The sequence below is a fragment of the Borostomias antarcticus genome (assembly GCF_949987555.1).
Source record: "Borostomias antarcticus genome assembly, contig: scaffold_107, whole genome shotgun sequence".
Taxonomy (NCBI): Eukaryota; Metazoa; Chordata; class Actinopteri; order Stomiiformes; family Stomiidae; genus Borostomias; species Borostomias antarcticus.
The window spans coordinates 203,108-222,512 of record NW_028175663.1 but is presented as its reverse complement, the minus strand read 5'-3'; the positions used below and the strand labels follow the sequence as shown (position 1 = coordinate 222,512).

General features: G+C 43.7%; 1 protein-coding gene across 1 annotated transcript; it reads left to right on the top strand.

Annotated features, from left to right (window-relative positions):
- Positions 1–241: 241 nt before the first annotated feature.
- On the top strand, positions 242–1,618 carry LOC311329384 (DNA helicase II-like; the record flags this gene model as incomplete). Its single annotated transcript, XM_084463238.1, has 1 exon — positions 242–1,618. The coding sequence occupies one exon, from the start codon at positions 242–244 to the stop codon at positions 1,616–1,618; it is 1,377 nt and encodes a 458-aa protein (XP_084319364.1).
- Positions 1,619–19,405: the final 17,787 nt, after the last annotated feature.

The following is a 19,405-nucleotide window of genomic DNA, read 5'->3' as shown; positions in this document are numbered from 1 at the left end:
GGCAGGAGTTGTTGATTTCGGTGAGCTGCTCCTTCGTGCTCACGAGCTTTTGTTAAATCGATCAGACATTCTTCAGCATTACCGAGAGCGTTTCCGCTATATACTTGTCGATGAGTTTCAGGACACCAATGTTGTGCAATATGCTTGGCTTAGGTTGCTGGCCGGGGACCATGATAAACTCATGATGGTTGGTGATGATGACCAGTCTATCTATGGCTGGCGGGGTGCCAGAATTGAAAACATGCGTCAGTTCACTAATGATTTCCCCAATGCTCAGACCATAAAACTGGAACAGAACTATCGATCAACAGGCAATATTATTCATGCTGCCAATGCCGTTATTGCCAATAATCATGACCGTTTAGGCAAAGAGCTGCGCACAGACGGGGACAATGGTGAGCCGGTGCATTTATATGCAGGCTTTAACGAGATGGATGAAGCACGATTTATCACTGATCGCATTAAAGACGCTTTTACCAAAGGTACTGCTCGCAGTGATATTGCCGTGCTTTACCGATCCAATGCTCAGTCTCGTATTCTTGAAGAAGCGATGCTCAGGGCTGCGATACCCTACCGGATCTATGGAGGCCAACGGTTCTTTGAACGGGCAGAAATAAAAAATGCAATGGCTTATCTCCGGCTTGTTAGTTCTCCAAATGATGATACCTCCATAGAGCGGGTCATTAACATTCCAACACGCGGTATTGGCGAAAAGACCGTTGAAAAACTGAGAGAAGCTGCTAGGAGCCAAGGCATTTCCCTATGGAAGGCTCTGAAAAACCTTGAAGCTTCATCAGGAGTCGTCGGCAAAGTTGGTAAATCCATGGGCGCCTTTGTAGAGCTGATAGAATCCATGAGTCATGTGGGTGAAACCCATGATCTTGGGGAGCTGTCCGATCACGTGGTAACGATGAGTGGCCTGATTGATCATCACAGTAAAGAAAAAGGAGAAAAAGGCCAAGCTCGAGTAGAAAACTTAGAGGAACTGGTGAATGCCTGCCGGCAATTTGATATGGATGAATTGGATCTGGATGAAGAAACAGAAGCCATGACACCTCTAGATGCCTTCCTTGCTCACGCTGCACTTGAAGCAGACACTAATCGGGCAGATCAGTTTCAGGACAGCGTGCAGATGATGACTATGCACTCTGCGAAAGGCTTGGAGTTTCCTCTGGTATTTCTGGCAGGTATGGAAGAAGGCTTGTTCCCTCACAAGATGTCACTAGATGAAGGCAATCTGGAAGAGGAACGCCGTCTCTGCTACGTGGGCATCACCCGCGCCATGGAAACCTTATACCTGACGTATGCTGAAAGCCGCCGCCTGTATGGCAGCGAAACTATTAACCGTCCTTCACGGTTTATTCGGGAGATACCTAGCGAGTTATTACAGGAAGTTCGCCTCGGTGGCACCATCACTCGTCCGGTCGTGACCAGCACGGCACCAGCATCACCAGACCATGGTCTGTCACTTGGTCATCGGGTACACCATAACGTGTTTGGTGAAGGCACCGTCATCAATTATGAAGGTGAAGGTAAGCAGGCCCGGGTTCAGGTCCATTTCGACTCAGAAGGCGCCAAATGGTTAATGATAGTCTACGCCAACCTTTCTACCATTTAATGCCTCTAAGCCTCCATATTAATGGAGGCTAGTATGTTTCTGCCTATGCATTTGACGTGTTTCTCATAAATAATCAAAAACATGAGAACATGGTTCTTGCATGAAGCATCGTAATTTACTGACCCTTTTTGGGACTGTTGCAGCCACTGCAGCGCGGATAGCCTGTGGACAAAGTTAGCAGCCATAGCAAACCTCAGTACAGAGTCAGGGGCACTAGGAACTCAAAAACCAATAGAATGAAAACTCGTTACCTCTTGAGCCAAAAAAACTTCCCTAGCTGGACACCGCACCTTAGCGGGTTGCAGAATCTGTTAACAATCTGAGTAATGGTGGGCTGACCATCAAAGTCTATGCCTGCGGTGAAGTGGTTCCGCCACTGGAAGTTATTTGACGGCGTTTCAAGTGCCACGATAGCTATGTTACACAGTATTGCAATACTATTGGAAAGGGAAGTATCCCGCGACGAAGTTCTTTACGATGTGCTCTTTGGATTGAATGCCTAGGCAATCAGTAGCTAGATTCACTATGGTGGTGGACAGGATCTCTGGGATGAGGTTTACACGGCATTCAATATCAAGCCAATGGTTGGTGGCAATAGTGGCGTACATATGGCAGGTTGGTTTAACAAAGAGATAAACAGCCTAGATGATATGACAGGCCTCAAGATGAGTATCCTAGGGATGGGAGGTGCAGTACTGAAGTGTCTTGGTGGTATGCCTGTCAATATTCCAAGTGGTGAGTTATTTACTGCATTACCAACCGGTGTTATTGATGCTACTGAATGGGTTGGTCCATACAATGATCTGGGCTTTGGCTTTTATAAAGCTGCCTAATTACTACTACCTAGGCTGGCACTAGCTAGGCAGCACGATGGAATTTACCATCAATCTGGGTGGCAGAATAAATTTCCTGAAGATTTGTAGGCCATTGGCAAAATTGCGGCTAGCGCAACGAACTAGGATGTGATTGATGAATACACCTACAGAAATAATGAGACTCTTTAGCAATCGATAAACGAACACGGCGTAAAAATGAAGCGTTCACCGGATGATGCCCTGAAAGGACTGAAGAATGTGACGGATGATATCACTCAGGAAGTTGCTACATACAATGATGTTGCTGGACGCGGCTACGAATTATTAGATAAGTTCCGTGAACAGCCCAAAGCTGCCATGATATTTCAGAAGCTGCTTTTTATGAAGCACTCTCTTTGAAGTAATCCATTTTTCGCCACATTCGACAGCGGATGTGGCGTCTTTCTCAAATCGGTTGTTACCAACAAAGAAAGAACATCAGTGAAGTGGTTATAGTTATCAGGAATACAGACTAGGGTAGTATCAAAACCACCTAAGGAGTGTCCAGATGTCAGAAAAGAAAGTTAAAACCTATACGGAAGAGTTCAAGGAATAAGCAGTAAAACTGACTGTATAATCAGATCAGCTAGGCACTGAAACCTCCATAGATCTTGGTGTTAACGTGAATAACGTGAGTTCAATGGTGCAAGACAGTGGAGCCATAGCTTCGTAGCCAATGTGAGTTCGACTAGATAATCCCTTGTACTACATAGGGCTTCAGCCTTTTTGTACATATTCATGTTACAGGGAAAGAGTGATTTGAGTACTTTATTGGCTGGCAATGGTTCAGAAGGAGCCATTGGGCACTTTTCAAAAACATTATTATACCTTAAGCCATTAAAGCCCAAGGGATGTAACCAAAATTTAAGAGTCTACTCATGTTAGCTATCTTTCTGATACCAAACAAGAGATAACGAACCAGAGGCTCCCGTGTCTATTGTCAGTGTATCCTGTGATGTGAATTATTTCTGCATACCATTTGAATCTCAGTGGTATAGACAACCCATCTGTCATTAAACAAAGCCTCCAAGGATATACAGGCTAGCTCAGTGAAAGAATGACCATCATCATCTATGTCTATCAGATGCCTTTCGTAATTTGAACCACTATTACTAGTGACTGATTACACAACATAAATCAGACTATTTACCGAACCTAGGATCCTGAGCTCTTTGTAGAATTTATGAAACAGGCTTTGATATCACTGGAGGGTTATCTAAAGTATCAGTGCATGGAGCAACCAACGGGCCTGTCATTCATTGATTCGAAGACCATCGTTGCCTGTGACAACCATAGGATCAACAGTCACAAGGTTTTTAGCGAAGATGCTAAACTGGGGAAAACGTCTACAAGTTGGAAGTTTGATTTTAAGTTACACCTTATCATTAATCATCTTGGAGAAATTCTATCATTTTGCCTGACAACGCCTAACACCGATGACCGTAAACTAGTACCAGATATCATCGAAAGTTCACTGGTTGGATTTATGGAGATAGTGGCATGGCTCTTAGAAGTTGGTAGTTTGGTTGCAGGAGAAAGGCCTAGACTTAGTAACGACAGTCAGGAAAAATATGAAGCCAAAAGAGCCTAAGGCCTTTGATATAGTGATGTCGCGGAAACTGGTAGCAATATAAAGCGTAAATGATAGTTGAAGAATATCTCACAGATCTAACATACTCAACATCGTTCACCATTTAACTTTGCTGTAAACTTGATGGCAGGATTGATTACCTATACACGGCATCACAGAAAGTAACATATTGATGTTTCAGTACTAACAGAAGGTGTACCAATGGCTTTCTGAGCGTCGAACTCACTTTAATCAGGGGTAGGATTAATCTGGTACATGGAGCATATATCCCCATTACTACTACCTAATCTAAGCATCTTTATCGTCTAAATCTGCTCCGCTGGTTTTCCTCGAAATAGGATGTGCGTCATGGCCAAGAACAAAATTCAGTTTCAGAAAGGCAAGAACCTTGTGGAGTTGCTTCCAGCAATCTGGCCAAGAATAGCAATGCCGTGACTAGGTTTTCAAATGCGGTGGCCGAATGGGTTTGAATGTCATCTGTGTTGTTGCCATGGGCATTGTACCATAAAACCCGTGAGCTCTATCAGTGCAACTACTGCCATCACTAGACATCATTGACCAGTGGCACCATTCTGGAAGCTAGCAAACTTACTTTACCATTTGGTTTGTAGGCATGTTTTTCATGCCTCAGACCAAGAATGGCATATCGGCCATGTAGCTCTCGAGACAGTTTGGAATCTCCTATAATGCTGCTTGGAGCTTTAAGCACAAGCTTATGCAGGTAATGAAAGAACGGGATGATAGCCGTCCCCTGTAGGGACATGTGCCAATGGATCATTCCTACCTACTATGGAGGTGAAAAATATGGTGGCAAACTGGGAAGAGCTTTTGACAACAAACACCACTTTGTTGCCGGCGTGCAAATCACTGAGGACAACAACCGGCTGTATATGCGTTTCAGTTTGGACACCAGTTTCCATCATAAAGGAGCTGGAACTCTGGGTGCAAAAGTATCTCGGAGATCATCCATGTTGTGTTGTCAGTGATGGCCTCGGTGCATGTACATGAATAGCCTACGCCGGGCACCAACATACAGTAGTGGTGACAGGTGGTGGTCACGAATCGATGGATAATGAGGTGTTTACGTGGGTCAACACCATGGTAGAGGACGTCACAAAATCTCTGCAAGTTAGTACTTCAATATTAACCAGAAGCATCTGGCAAGATACCTTGCTGAATATTGTTATCGATTCAACTGCCGCTTTGATTTGAAAGCACTGGTATCAAAGCTTGGTTATATGGCTGCGAGAATTTGCAAATGGAGGTAAGGCTCCTTACGCTGGCTTGGGTACAGTTGTAATAAGGTATATTTTTTCACCATTTCATTCGTACTTTTTGGACGTATACCAATAGCTTCATGCTTTCTTGATTAGTATCTCCATTACGCTCTAACAATATACTTTCTTCAGCCCTTACAAGCTCTAATAATTGTTCTTCGTTTGTATGTGTGTGATGGGCATAACCTTCACACGTACTCTCTTTCAAGCCGCTATCAGAATAATCATTTGTGTGCTTCCTGAGTTTTGGTAAGCAAGCTTCCTGAAGCACATCATTCACCTCATCACTGTAATCAGGAAAAAGAGATGAGTGTAGTTCCATTGCTTCGACGACCCATTTATTAGTGCTCCTTATTACGAATGGAGAGCATTCCTTATGTAAGTTCCAATACGTCTGTCAATTTCTACTTGAATCCAGTGAGTGTAGCTTAAACACAGCCTCTACCCATTGCAAACTACACTTTACCTAGGTCAGATCCATACGGTCATTGATCAAATGTAGGCAATCTCCCTTAAGGACTCCACGGGCAATCGGATAGCCAGCATTCAGCGCCTTGTCATAGCGGCGTTTGGGACGGGGTTTTTGAAGATAGTCTGCACACTTATTAATAGCCTACCGTTTTGTCAGACATCTTTTGCTCGCACTTTGCCAATATTACCATTGTCACTTTGTCAGACTCTCCCATGAGTATATTCAGGGCCCGGTTTGCCCCCCAGCTTTCAATAGCCTTATACCCATTGCTGTGTAAGTAGTGACAGGCTTTCCACAGATATTTAAGTACCTAGATAAAGTCTGTGATGATGGTGCCTTAACTACCTTTTTTTTCATACTCTAGGTAGTCAGTGTCTGCTGATGAGTGGGCATGAATAACAATTACCCCTAGCGGTTCTGCTCCTGATCTTGCCTTAGTGCTTCCTCGAAAGCTTCTTCTATCACGGCGTACTCTTCTCTTTCTACACTGGCCCACGCTCTCTTATTATTAGCTGGAGAACGTAATTTAACAACGTTGTCGCTCTTCCGATCCATATTCATGACTGATTCTGCCGGTCGAGGATTGGGTTTTACCGGGTCCATTCATTTGCGATCTTTTTTCTCCCCATGACTGAGCCTAGGTTGCAGCTTCTGCTGACTCTTTTGCGCTTTCTTACTAGTTGCTTCTCTCAACCTTTCTTGGCGCATCACCAAGCATTTACCGTAAAAACTGGGGATCTGCAAATCTTCTGTTTGCTCAATCCCAACCTTGAGCTGTGCGTAAAAGCCTCGAAGTCTGTAGCCGTATCATCTACGATTTGCATAGTTTGTCGTTTTCCAACCATCCCATGGCAACTCTCATGATGTCGTTTAATAGTTCGATCATAAGAGCGATCCATCACGGTACTGACAATTTTTTCCCTCATTCCATCAGAGTACTTGCTAGTATTGAGGTTTAACTGAGCCTCTAGAGGTGACACGCTTGATTGCTTCCACTGGCTGTAACTGCGATACCTGATTATACGACAGAATCAAACAAGCTGGTCAGTTGTCGGAGGTATTTTTTCTAACGTGATTTCTCTGCTCACGGTTGCTACTCGTACCGACGATTGCTGCGGTTCAGCATTGGCCTGTTTATCCAGATACCCTTGGAGGATAAGGCGCAACACTTCGTTGCCTTCAGTCTGGGCATAGCTCTCTATGGTGCCATGTTCTTGTTAGATCGTGGATTCAAGGTGCTGAACGATAGCGCCCAAATGATCCCTTGCTGGTGAGAAGAATGAATAATCGATGGTATTTGTGTAGGATGCGTTCACAATAGATGGTGTTATGTAGTTATTGGTGTGACGACGTTATATCATCGAAACCACGTCTCTTTTTCGTTACTTGGTATATCTAAAACCCTGATCTTGTGTCGGCTGCATTGGCGTATCAAAAGAACCACCACCAAAGGAGTTGTGGTGTGGTTCCCTTGCTATGACGCCGCACTCATTAGTTTTCCATGATTATTAAGGCGAGAGCATTCCTTATGAAAGTTCCAATACGCCTGCCAATCTTCACTTGAATCAAGTGAGCGTAGCTTCAACACCGCCTCTGCTTCTTGCAAACTCAACTTTGCCCCGGTCAGATCCATACGGTCATTGGTTAAATGGTGGCAAGCCCCCCCAATTACTCCATTGGTAATCGTATAGCCAGCATCCAGCGCCTTGTCATAGCAGAGCTAAGGTGATTTTTTGAAGATAGTCTTCACACTTATCAATGGCCTCCAGGTTTGTCAGACCTCTCTTGTGCGCACTTTGCTGGATTCCCCTATCCACCTCGTAGACTTTCTCCTGAGTATCTTCAGGGACCGTTCTTCTACTCAGTTTTCAATAGCCTCATCCCCTTGCCGTGTAAGCAGTTACCGGCTTTCCATAGATATTCAAGTACATGGATAAAGTCCATGATGATGGTTGCCTTGACTCCCTTCTTTTTCATAATCCATGTATCAGGTTCCTCTTATTAGGAGGCCAACAATAATAACGACTAACTGTCGTTTTTGAGCTGGATCTCACCTGCGTTCTTTTTCGAAAGCTTCTTCTATCACGGCTTACGCCTCTCTTTCTACACTGGCCTATACTCTCTTATTCTTGGTGGGAGGAAGGAATTTCACAATGTTGTCGTCTTCCGATCTATATCTATATCTATATCTATATCTATATCTATATCTATATCTATATCTATATCTATATCTATATCTATATCTATATACATGACTGATTCTGCTGTTCGAGGATTGTGTTGATCGTATATACGTTGACTCGATTTGCGCGTTCTTCTTGGTTGCTTCCCTCAACCTTTTCTGGCGTATCATTAGGTCCTTACCGTCAAAACTGAGGATCTGCAGGTCTTCTGTTTACTCAATACCAACCTTTCGTTGTTCGTCAAAAGTCTTAAGCCGTATTCGCTACCAGTTGCATAACCTGTCGGGTTCCAACCATAATTGGGAATTATTACGATGTCGTATAATCGTTCTATCACAAGAGAGCTCCAGCACATGGCTTACAATTTTTTCTTTATGCCATCAGAGTACTGGTCAGCATTGTGGGTTAACTAATCATCCAGCGGGAACATGCTGGATTGTTTCCGTTGGCTGTAACTGCGACGCCTGACTACGTCAGAACCAAACAAGCTGTTAATTGTTGGGAGGTATTTTTTCTGACGTAATTTCTCTGCTTACCGTTGCTACCAGTTATCGATGATTGCTGCAGCGCATCATTGCCCTGCTTATATATATACTCTTGGAGGATAAGTGGCAACACGTCTGTGCCTTCAGTCTGAATATAGATCTATGGCCCCATGCTCTTGTTGGATGGTGGATTCAAGGTGTTGAATGATCACGAGCTGGTGAGAAGAATTAATAATCATTGGTATTGCGAGTGATGCGTTCACAAGAGACTGTGGTATGGAGTTATTGGTTTGACGCCATTTTACTATTATAAAACCATCTCTTTTTAGTTACCAGATATATGGAAAATCATAACGTGTAACGGCTGCATTGTCGTATAAAAAGAACCTCACTAAAAGGAGTTAGTTCAAAAAGCGTCTTCGATGTCATTGCAGCTTGTTTAAGGCATGAGGATTATTACTACTGCTGAAGTATTTTCCTGCCATGAAGTGGTGTTTAACTTCTTTAGAGTCCACGGAAGAGTTTAATAATTGACTGTCCAAGTGTTACATAGGGATAGGTTACGTTAGCACAACATAATTATACTTGATCTGTCGTTTATATATGGGTAAGACGCCAATACTCCTCGGTTTTTCATAGGTTGGTCGTATGGTCATATTGGCTGAAGCCCTTGAAAATCAGGGGATGTTCTACTTCCGAGAAGTAAGAAAAGTAGAACATCGAGTTGTTATGTAGAGGTTGAGCAACGTTGGGTTCTGTTCCAGAATGATAATTGAAGGCTCAGTGACTAGGAAGAGCTGACCAAGAGGGTATAGGAAAAGTCACTGAAGGAGGCCAGTAATCTGGGGAAACTTGGTAAAAAACGTGAGTTAGACGCTTCAATTTTGGCTACAACCTTTGGATTTTAATGGATTTAGGCATGGTGATGTTTTTTGAAAAGTGCCTAATGGCTCCTTCTGCGCTTTTGCCAGCCAATCCAGCCAATTAAAGTACTCAAATAACTCTTTTCCTGTAACATGAATATGTGCAAAAAGGATGAACCATATATAGCGAAAGGGATTATCTCGTTGAACTAACGTTATCCAGATACCCTTAGAGGATAAGGTGCAACACTTCGTTTCCTTCAGTCTGGATGTAGCTACCTATGGTGCCATGCTCTTGTTGGAGAGTGGATTCAAGGTGCTTAATGGTAGTGTCCAAATGATCACGAGCTGGTGAGAAGAATGGATAATCGAGGGTATTAGCGTAGGATGCGTTCACAAAAGACGGTGTTATGGAGATATTGGTTTGACGACGTTAGATTACCATAAAGCCGTCTCTTTTTCGTCACCTAGTATATCGAAAACCCTGATGTCTTAGCGGCTGCATTGTCGTATTCAAAGAGCTGTACTATGCTGTTTCCATGAAATTAATGAGGCAACGATTAATAATCAAGAGAGACATGTGGTTGGCTTGAAGGAAAGACAATGGACGATTATTCAAATACTAGGTGTTTTTTACGAGTAGGTATCTTCCTGATAGTGGTGGTGAAAGACAGGTACACTTGCGCTGTAACCTTGGGTAAGTCAAGGATTTTACATTTTCATGGGTTCTAAAAAAGTCGAGCATTTCGTAAGCATTAAGAATACCTAAAGCATCTGAAGCATTCTGCTACCACTTGTAATCATGATATGTTGTAGTCAAAGAAAAAGGCTATAGCTCTGAGATATACACTGATTGAACTTCGCAAACCCACGATGCACCTATATCGATTTGAGGCATAAGCTGGTCTCCGTACAGAGCAGCTTGAGGAAGCAGGCTATGAGAATGATTATATCAACAGGTTTCCGACTCAGGGCCATGGTCTCTTTAGGATTCTGGGGGCTTGGCTGATGGCAGGTGCCACTTATTACTACACAATTGAGCAGGCTTCTATGTTGGCATCCTTTACTTCTGGTGCAGGTATCAGCTTGGTCATAATGGTCTGTGGAGTTTTCAGCGAATGATTTCTGACTTTCTTCACTGAGAGCATGCTTTATTATCTTACTCTTATCATTTGCTGTTGTGATTAAATTAGCAGCCTTATCTCATGGTCTCTTGTAAACTTATCGTAGCGACCCTTGACCTCATTCCTTTTACGGCGCCATCCACCAGTTAATTATGTCTATTTTTCATATACGTAACTGTCTGGCGAACCTGACTGTTATGGTATTTTCCTCTGCATTTTATGGCAACCATCAGCCAGCTTCAGCAGTGCAAAGCTGGCAGCAGCTAGGATATACGACAAAAAGCTAATTAACGTGAGTTCGACGGGATAATCACTTGCGCTACATAGGCTTCAGCCTTTTTGTACATATGTATGTTACAAGGGACGAGTGATTTTAGTACTGTCTTGGCTGGCAAAAGATCCAAAGGAGCCATTGTCCCCTTTTCAAAAAATATCACTATGTTTTAGCCCCCAAAATCCAAGGGCTTCAGCCAATACACCATGTGACCAAACTATGGGAAACCGAGAATAACGGCTAACTTAAACGTCGATAGCCGACAAATTAAGCATAATTAACGTGAGTTCGACGCTTCAATTTTGGCTACAGTTCTTGGATTTTAAGGGCTTGAGGCATAGTGATGTTTTTTTAAAAGTGCCCAATTGCTCTTCCTGAGCTTTCTCCAGCCAATAAAGTACTCAAATAACTCTTTTCTTGGAACATAAATATGTGCAAAAAGGATGAATCCTATGTAGCGCAATGGATTATATCGTTGAACTCATGTTAATTATGTTGCACTACGTACACTATTTACGCTGTAACCATTGGTAAGTCAGGGATTTTAAACTTTCAAGGTCTCTAAAAAAGTCGAACATCGCGTCATCCTGGTAATAAGTTGGGTGTGGTTCCCTTGCTATGACGTCACCTTCATTGGTTCTCCATGATTACGAAGCCGAGAGCATTCCTTATGAAAGTTCCAATACGCCTGCCAATCTCCACTTGAATCAAGTGAGCGTAGCTTCAACACAGTCTCTGCGCCTTGCAAACTCCACTTTGCCTCGGTTAGACCCATACGGTCATTGATCAAGTGGCGGCAAGCTAACTCAATGACTCCACTGGCAATCGGTTAGCCAACATCTAGAGCTTTGTCAAAGCAGAGCTTGGGACGGGAATTTTGAAAATAGTCTGCACATTTATCAATGGCCTCACGTTTTGTCATACCGCTCTTGCTCGCACTTTGCCGTATTTCCCTAGTCACCTTGTCAGACTCTCCCCTTAGTATCTTCAGGTACCGTTCTGCAATAGCTTCATCCTACTTGTTGTGTAAGCAGTGCCCGGCTTTCCACAGATATTCAAGTACATGGATAAAGTCCATGATGATGGTTGCCTTCACTCCCTTCTTTTTCATATTCACGGGAATCAATTTCCTCTGATGAGGCTGGCCATCAATAACAATGACCCACTGCCGTTTCTGCTCCAGATCTAGTCTGAGCGCTTCCTCGAAAGCTTCTTCTATCACTGCTTCCGCCTCTCTTTCTACACTTGGCCACACTCTCTTATTCTTGGCTGGAGGCCGGAATTTAACAATGTTGTCGCTCTTCTGATCCATATCCATGACCGATGCTGCCGTTCGAGTATTGGGTTTTACCGTATAAATGGTGGCTACCTGTGCCATTCGTTTGCGATCTTTCTTCTCTCCCGGACTGAGCCTGTTTGCAGCTTCTGCTGACTCTTTTGCGCGTGCTTCCTAGTTGCTTACCTCAACCATAACGGGCGTATTTACTGGCCATTACCGTCAAAATTTAGGATATGTAGGTTTTCTGTTTGCTCAATCCCAACCTTGTGCTGTTCGTAAAAAGCCTCAAAGTCTTGAGCTGTATCCGTTACCAGTTGTATAGTCTGTCGTTTGCCAACCATAGTTGGAAACTCTAACTATGTCGTTTAATCGTTCGCTAATAAGAGCTATCCATCATATCACTGGCAATTTTTTCCTCATGGCACCAGAGTACTTGTCAGTATTGAGGTTTACCTGAGCATCCAGCGGAAACACGCTTGATTGCTTCCGCTGGCTGTAACTGCGACGCATGACTACGACAGAACCAAACAAGCTGGTCAGTTGTCTGAAGGTATTTTTTCTGACGTGATTTCTCTGCTCCCCGGAGCTACCAGTTAGCGATGATTGCTGCGGTTCATCATTGGCCTGCTTATCCAGATACCCGTGGAGGAGAAAGTGCAACATTTCGTTGCCTTCAGTCTGTATATAGCTTCCTATGGTGCCATGCCTTGTTGTAGAGTGGATTCAAGGTGCTAAATGCTAGCGTCCAAATGATTACGAGCTGGTGAGAAGAATGAATAATCGATGGTATTGGTGTAGGATGCGGTTACAAGAGATGGTGTTATGTAGTTATTGGTTTGACGACGTTATATCATCATAAAATCATCACTTTTTCGTTACCGGATATATCGAAAGCTATGATGTTTTAAAGGCTGCATTGTCGTATCAAAAGAGTCGCACCCAAATGGGTTTGAATGTTCTCTGTGTTGATGCTGTGGGTATTGAACCATAAACCCCCGTGAACTACATCAGTGCAACCGCTGACGCCGCTAGGATCATTGACTAGTGGCACCATTTTGGAAGCTAGTACACTGCTCCTTACCACTTGGTTTCAAAGCATGTTTTTAATGATTAAGACCAAGAATGGTATATCGTCCATGGAACTCTTGAGACAGCTGGGAATCTCTTATAATGCTGGTTGGCGCTTGAAGCTCCAGCTTATGCAGGTAATGAAAGAACGGGATGACAGCCGTCCCCTGCAGGACATGTGTAGATGAATTATTCCTGCTGGGGTGGTGAAAAACATGGAGGCAAACTGGGAAGAGGTTCTGAAAACAAACACCCATTTGTTGCCTCCGTGCAAACCAACGAGGGAACCACCGTTGTATATGAGTTTCAACATGGTCACCAGTTTCTGGGAAAAGGTTCTGAAACTCTGGCACAAAAGCATCTCGTTATCATATCTGCTGTATTGTCATTGATGGTCTCGGTGCATTCACAGGAATAGCCGACTCCTGACACCAGCATATAGCAGCGGTGACAGGTGTAGGTCAAGAATCGATGGCTAAGAGTTGTTTACGTGGGTCCATACCATGATCGGCAACGTCAAAAATTCTCTGAAAGGCAGTTACCACAATATTAACCTAAAGCATCTGCCAAGATACCTTGCTGAATATTGTTATCGATTCAACTGGCGCTTTGATTGAAAGAAATGGCATCAAGTCTGGGTTACATGGCTGCGCGAACTTGTCCCATGGCAGCAAGGCTACTCAAGCTTGCTGAGGTACAGTGATAATCATGGTGTCATTTGTTTTTCGTGATTTGGATTTTGTGAACTTTATGTGAAGACTGTCCAGTACATCAGCGACACGATAGTTGATGTACTAAGACCCATTGTCTGAGTGGGGACCATGTAATTTACAGGGAAAAGCCGGCCGTAACTCTTCAGGCACAGGTATCAGAAAAGCTTCATTGATTTGTTCTACTGAACAGACCACTTGAAACTTGGTTACCTCATACACTGCATTTAGTATGGTGCAACCATTTGACCTTATCCTGATCTCCCGGATGAACAGTATCAATCCTGATGAAACTTGGCTGGTCATCATGCTATGGTTTCCGCCGAGTTTCGATGGTGCGCTTTACAGAACTAGTTACGTTTTTATGCTGCCGAACTGTTTGACATGTCTTTGACTGGCGTAATTTCTAGAGATGTGGAGCTGAGATGTCGGACAGTTGCTCATAACGATGATCTCCACGCTGATAAGGCAGTTCTCATATCCTCTTTACCGCTTGTCTATTCAGCTCATTATGGAGCCGATATGTCTCCGCTAGCAGCCGAATATCCGCCTTGGTATATCGAGATTTCAATCTATGACCGTCCGCTGTTTACGTTTCAGGCAGCCTTGGTCAAGCTGATAATCTGGGCTACGGAATAGCTTGGAGCAACGGTGAAAGATTGCCTGATTATCCACTTCTCAGGCTTGCTCAGATTGAGGTATTGGGAATGCCTTATGGTAGCCTCAATCAATTGATAACCCTACGTGAGTTCGACGCTTAAATTGGGGCTACAGCCCTTGGATTTTAAAGGCTTGAGGCATATAGATGCTTTTTGAAAAGTGTTCAATGGCTCATTTGTAGCCTTTGCCAGCCAATAAAATACTCAAATCACTCTTTCCTGTAACATGAATATGTGCAAAATGGCTGAAGCCTATGTAGCGCAAGAGATCATCTCGTCGAACTCACGTGAACCATTATCTTTTGATTCCCAAACTGGCTCGATATTCGTCGTTGTTTGAAGTAGTTCCTCTACCTGGGTGAGCGTTTTGATTAGCCGTGTGTTCATTATGATTTTCATCCAGTAATCATGGACAAAGATCAGAAATCACAGGCTCATTTAATGTTGGGGATAAGGTTTTTTCTTCCGGCTTATTTTATATTGGAAGAGACTGAATGGGTTACAACATGGTTATTGGTATAAAATACGCAGTCTGATCAAGAATCATTAGCATATTGCAAACAGGATCTTCCCAATGCATCAGTATCAAAAAGAGTTTCTGGATTGTGCCATTGAGCAGCAAGTTCTCCGTTTTGGTGAGTTCACCCTTAGGTCTGGGAGAAAATCACCATACTTTTTTAATGCCGGATTATTTAATAGTGGTGAAGCGATTAGCAAACTAGGTCAATTCTATGCTGAGGCTATGATTAATGCCGGACTGAAGTTTGATATCCTGTTTGGCCCCGCCTACAAAGGCATTCCATTGGCAACATCCACTGCTGTAGCTCTCTTTGAGAAACACAACAGAAATGTTCCATGGTGCTTCAACCGTAAGGAAGCCAAAGATCATGGAGAAGGTGGAAATATTGTCGGTGCACCTCTGGAAGGCCAAGTTGCGATCGTCGATGATGTCATCACTACCGGTACCGCCATTCGTGAAGTAATGACCATTATTGAACAAACGGATGCCCAACCTGCAGCTGTCGTGGTTGCTATGGATCGTCAAGAGAATGGCCATGGAGCGCTTTCAGCTATTCAGGAAGTAGAATGTGATTTCAACATTAAGGTGCTAAGCATTGTGTCCATGGCCAACTTGCTGGAATATACTGAAAACCACCCAGAAATCAGTCACCATGCTCCGGAAATACAAGCATACAGAAACCGTTACGGGGTATGACACTCAAACAGAAATTCAAACTGTTACGGGTTGTTTGACTTTTTAGATACTATGGTGGTTTTAAGTCCCTGACTAACCAATTATTACAGCACAACTAGTGTATGTTAGCGCAATATCACTATGCTTAATCTGCCGCCTATTGCTGTGTAAGTTTGTCGTTATTCTCAGTTTTCTATAGTTTGGTTATATAGTCGTATGGGGTGAAGCTCTTGAAAATCAGGTTATGATCGACTTTTCTGGAAAGTAAGAAAAGTCGATCGTAGCGTAAGGTTAATATAACCTATCTGACACTTTACATCAACTTTGACAGGTCCTGCTTTTCCCCTAGAATTATTATTGATGCAAAAGGCAAATGGTGTGGCTCTTTTGATAAAACAATGCAGCTGCTAAAACATCATGGTTTTCTATATATCAGGTCATGAAAAAGAGACGGTTTTATGGTGACATGACGTTGTCAAACCAATAACTCCATAACCACGTCTCTTGTGAACGCATCCTACGCCAATACCCTCAATTATTCATTCTTCTCACTAGCTAGAGCTCATTTGGGTGCTATCATTCAGTACCTTTAATACACTCTCTGACGAGAGCATGGTACCATGGAGAGCTATAGCTAGGCTGAAGGCAACTAAGTGTTGCGCCTTCTCTTCCAAGGGTATCTGGATAAGCAGGTCAATTATAAGACGCAGTAATCTCCGGTAACGGGTAGCGATGTGGAGCAGAGGAATTACGTCAGTGGAAATGTCTCCAGACAACTGACCAGCTTGTGTGGTTCTGTCGTAGTCCGACGTCGCAGTTACAGATAGCGGAAGCAATCCAGCGTGTTACCACTGGCTGCTCAGTTAAACTTCAATACTGGCCAGTACTCTGGTGGCAGGAGGGGGAAAAATGTCAGTGATGTGATGGATCCCTCTTATGATCGAACGATTAAACGATATCGTAGAGTTGTTCCGGGATGGTTGGAAAACAACAGGCTATGCAACTGGTAGCGGATACGGCCCAAGGCGTTGAGGCTTGTTACGAACAGCGTAAGGTTTGGATTGAGCAAACAGAAGACCTGCAACTCCTTGTGGTTGACGGTAAAAGCCTAGTGATGCGCTAGAAATGGTTGAGGGAGGCACAAGGAAGAACGCGCAAAGGAGTCAGCAGAAGTTGCAAACCAAGCCCAGTCTTGGAGAGAAGAAAGATCGCAAACGAATGGCACCGGTAGCTACCGTTTATACGGTAAAACCCAATCCTCGAACGGCAGAATCGGTCATGGGTATGGATCGGAAGTACGACAACGTTGGTAACGGCAGTTAGACGAGATAATCCCTTGCGCTACATAGGATTCAGCCTTTTTGTACATATTCATGTTACATGGGAAGAGTGATTTAAGTACTTTATTGGCTGGCAATGGTTCCGGAGAAGCCATTCCGCATGTTTCAACAAACATCACTATGATTCAAGCTATTAAAATCCAAGGGTTGTAACCAAAATTGAAGCGTCGAACTTACTTGTGTTAAATTCCGTCCTCGCGCCAAGAATAAGATAGTGTGGGTCAGTGTAGAAAGAGAGGGGAAGCCGTGATAGGAGAAGTTTTCGAGGAAGGCTCAGGCGAGATACGTAGCAGAAACGGCAGTGGGTCATTGTTATTGATGGGCACCATCATAAGCGGAAACTGATTACCGTGGGATTACGCGGTGTTCGACTTTTCTTACTTTCTAGAAAAGCCGAACATTTCTTGATTTTCAATGGTTAAGTCAATACGACTACATGACCAAACTTTGGGAAACCGGAAATAACGCCAAACTTACACTTCGTTAGGAGGCAGATTAAGCATAATTATGGTGCTCTAACGTACACTATTTACTCTGTAACATTTGGTAACTCGGGGATTTTAAATTTCCATAGTCTCTAAAACCGTCGAACATTGAGTTGAATTATGAAAAAGAAGGTAGTTAAGCAACCATCATGGACTGTATCCATGAGTTTGAATATCTGTGGAAAGCTTGGCACTGCGTACACTACAAGGTGTATGAGGCTATTGAAAGCTGGGTGGCAGAAGGGTCCATGAAAATATACTCATGGAAGAGTCTGACAAGGTGGCTATGGGCATCCGGCAAAGTGCGAGCAAGAGAGGTCTGACAAAATGTGAGGCCATTGATGAGTGTGCAGACTATCTTCAAAAAAACCGTCCCAGTATCCGCTACGACAAGGCGCTGGATGTTGACTATCCGATTGCCAGTGGAATCATTTGGTGTGGTTCTTTTGATACGACAATGCAGCCGCTAAAACATAATGGGTTTCGATATATCCGGTAACGGGAAAGAGACGGTTTTAGGGTGATATAACGTCATCAAACCAATAATTACATAACCCCGTCTATTGTGAAAGCATCCTACGATAATGCCATCGATTATTCATCCTTCTTACCAGCTCGTGATCATTCGGGCGCTATCATTCAGCACCTTGATTCCACTATCCAACAAGAGCATGGTGCTATAGAGAGCTATATTCGCACTGAAGGCAACGAAGTGTTGCGGCTTCTTCTCTAAAGGAATCTGGAGAAACAGGCCAATGATGAGCTGCAGCAATTGTTGGTAACAAGTAGCGCCGGTAAGCAGAGGGATCACGTTTAAAAAATACCTCCAGACAACTGACCCGCTTGTTTGGTTCTGTTGTAGTCAGCCATCGCAGTCACAGCCAGCAGAAGCAATAAAGCGTATTTCCGCTGGATGCCCAGTTAAACCTCAATACTTACAAGTACTATTTTAGCATGAGGAGGAAATTGTTAGTGATGTGATGGATCGCTCTTATGATTAAACAACATCGTGAGAGTTTCCTAGGTATGGTTGGAAAACGACAGCCATGCAGCTGGTAGCAATACGGCGCAAGGCTTTGAGGCTTTTTACGAACAGTTCAAGGTTGGGATTGAGCAAACATAAGGCCTGCAGATCCTCAGTTTTGATGGGAATGGCTTGGTAATGCGCCCGGAAGGTTTGAGGGAAGCAACTAGGAAGGACGCGCAAAAGAGTCAGAAAGCTGTAAACTAGTCTCAGTCTTGGAGAGAATAAATATCGCAAATGAATGGCACAGGTAGCCATCGGTTATACGGTAAAACCCAATCCTCGAACGGCAGAATCAGTTATGGATATGGACCGGAAGAGTGACAACATTGTTAAATACTGTCCTCCAGCCAAGAATAAGATAGTGTGGGCAGTGTAGAAAGAAAGGCGGAGGCCGTGATAGAAGAAGCTTTCGATGAAGTGCTCAGGATAGATCCGGAGGATAAACGGCAGTTGGTCATTGTTATTTATGGGCACCAGCATTAACGGGAACTGATTACCTAGATTATGAAAAAAAAGGGAGTTAAGCAACCCTCATCAGGGACTCTATCTCATGTACTTGAATATTTGTTGAAAGCCGGGAGCTGCTTACACGATTAAGGGTGATGAAGCTATTGAAAGCTGGGTGGCAGAACGGTCCACGAAGATACTCAGGGTATAGTCTGACAAGGTGGCCCTAGGAATCCGGGAAGTGCGAGCCAGAGAGGTCTGATAAAACGGGAGGCCAATGATTAAGTGTGCAGACTGGCTTCAAAAGAACCGTACCAAGCTCTGCTATGGCAAGGCGCTGGCTGCTGGATGTTGACTATACAATTGCCAGTGGAGTCATTGATGGGGATTGCCGTTATTTGATCAATGGACGTATGGATCTAGCCTAGGCAAAGTTGAGTTTGCAAGGGCATAT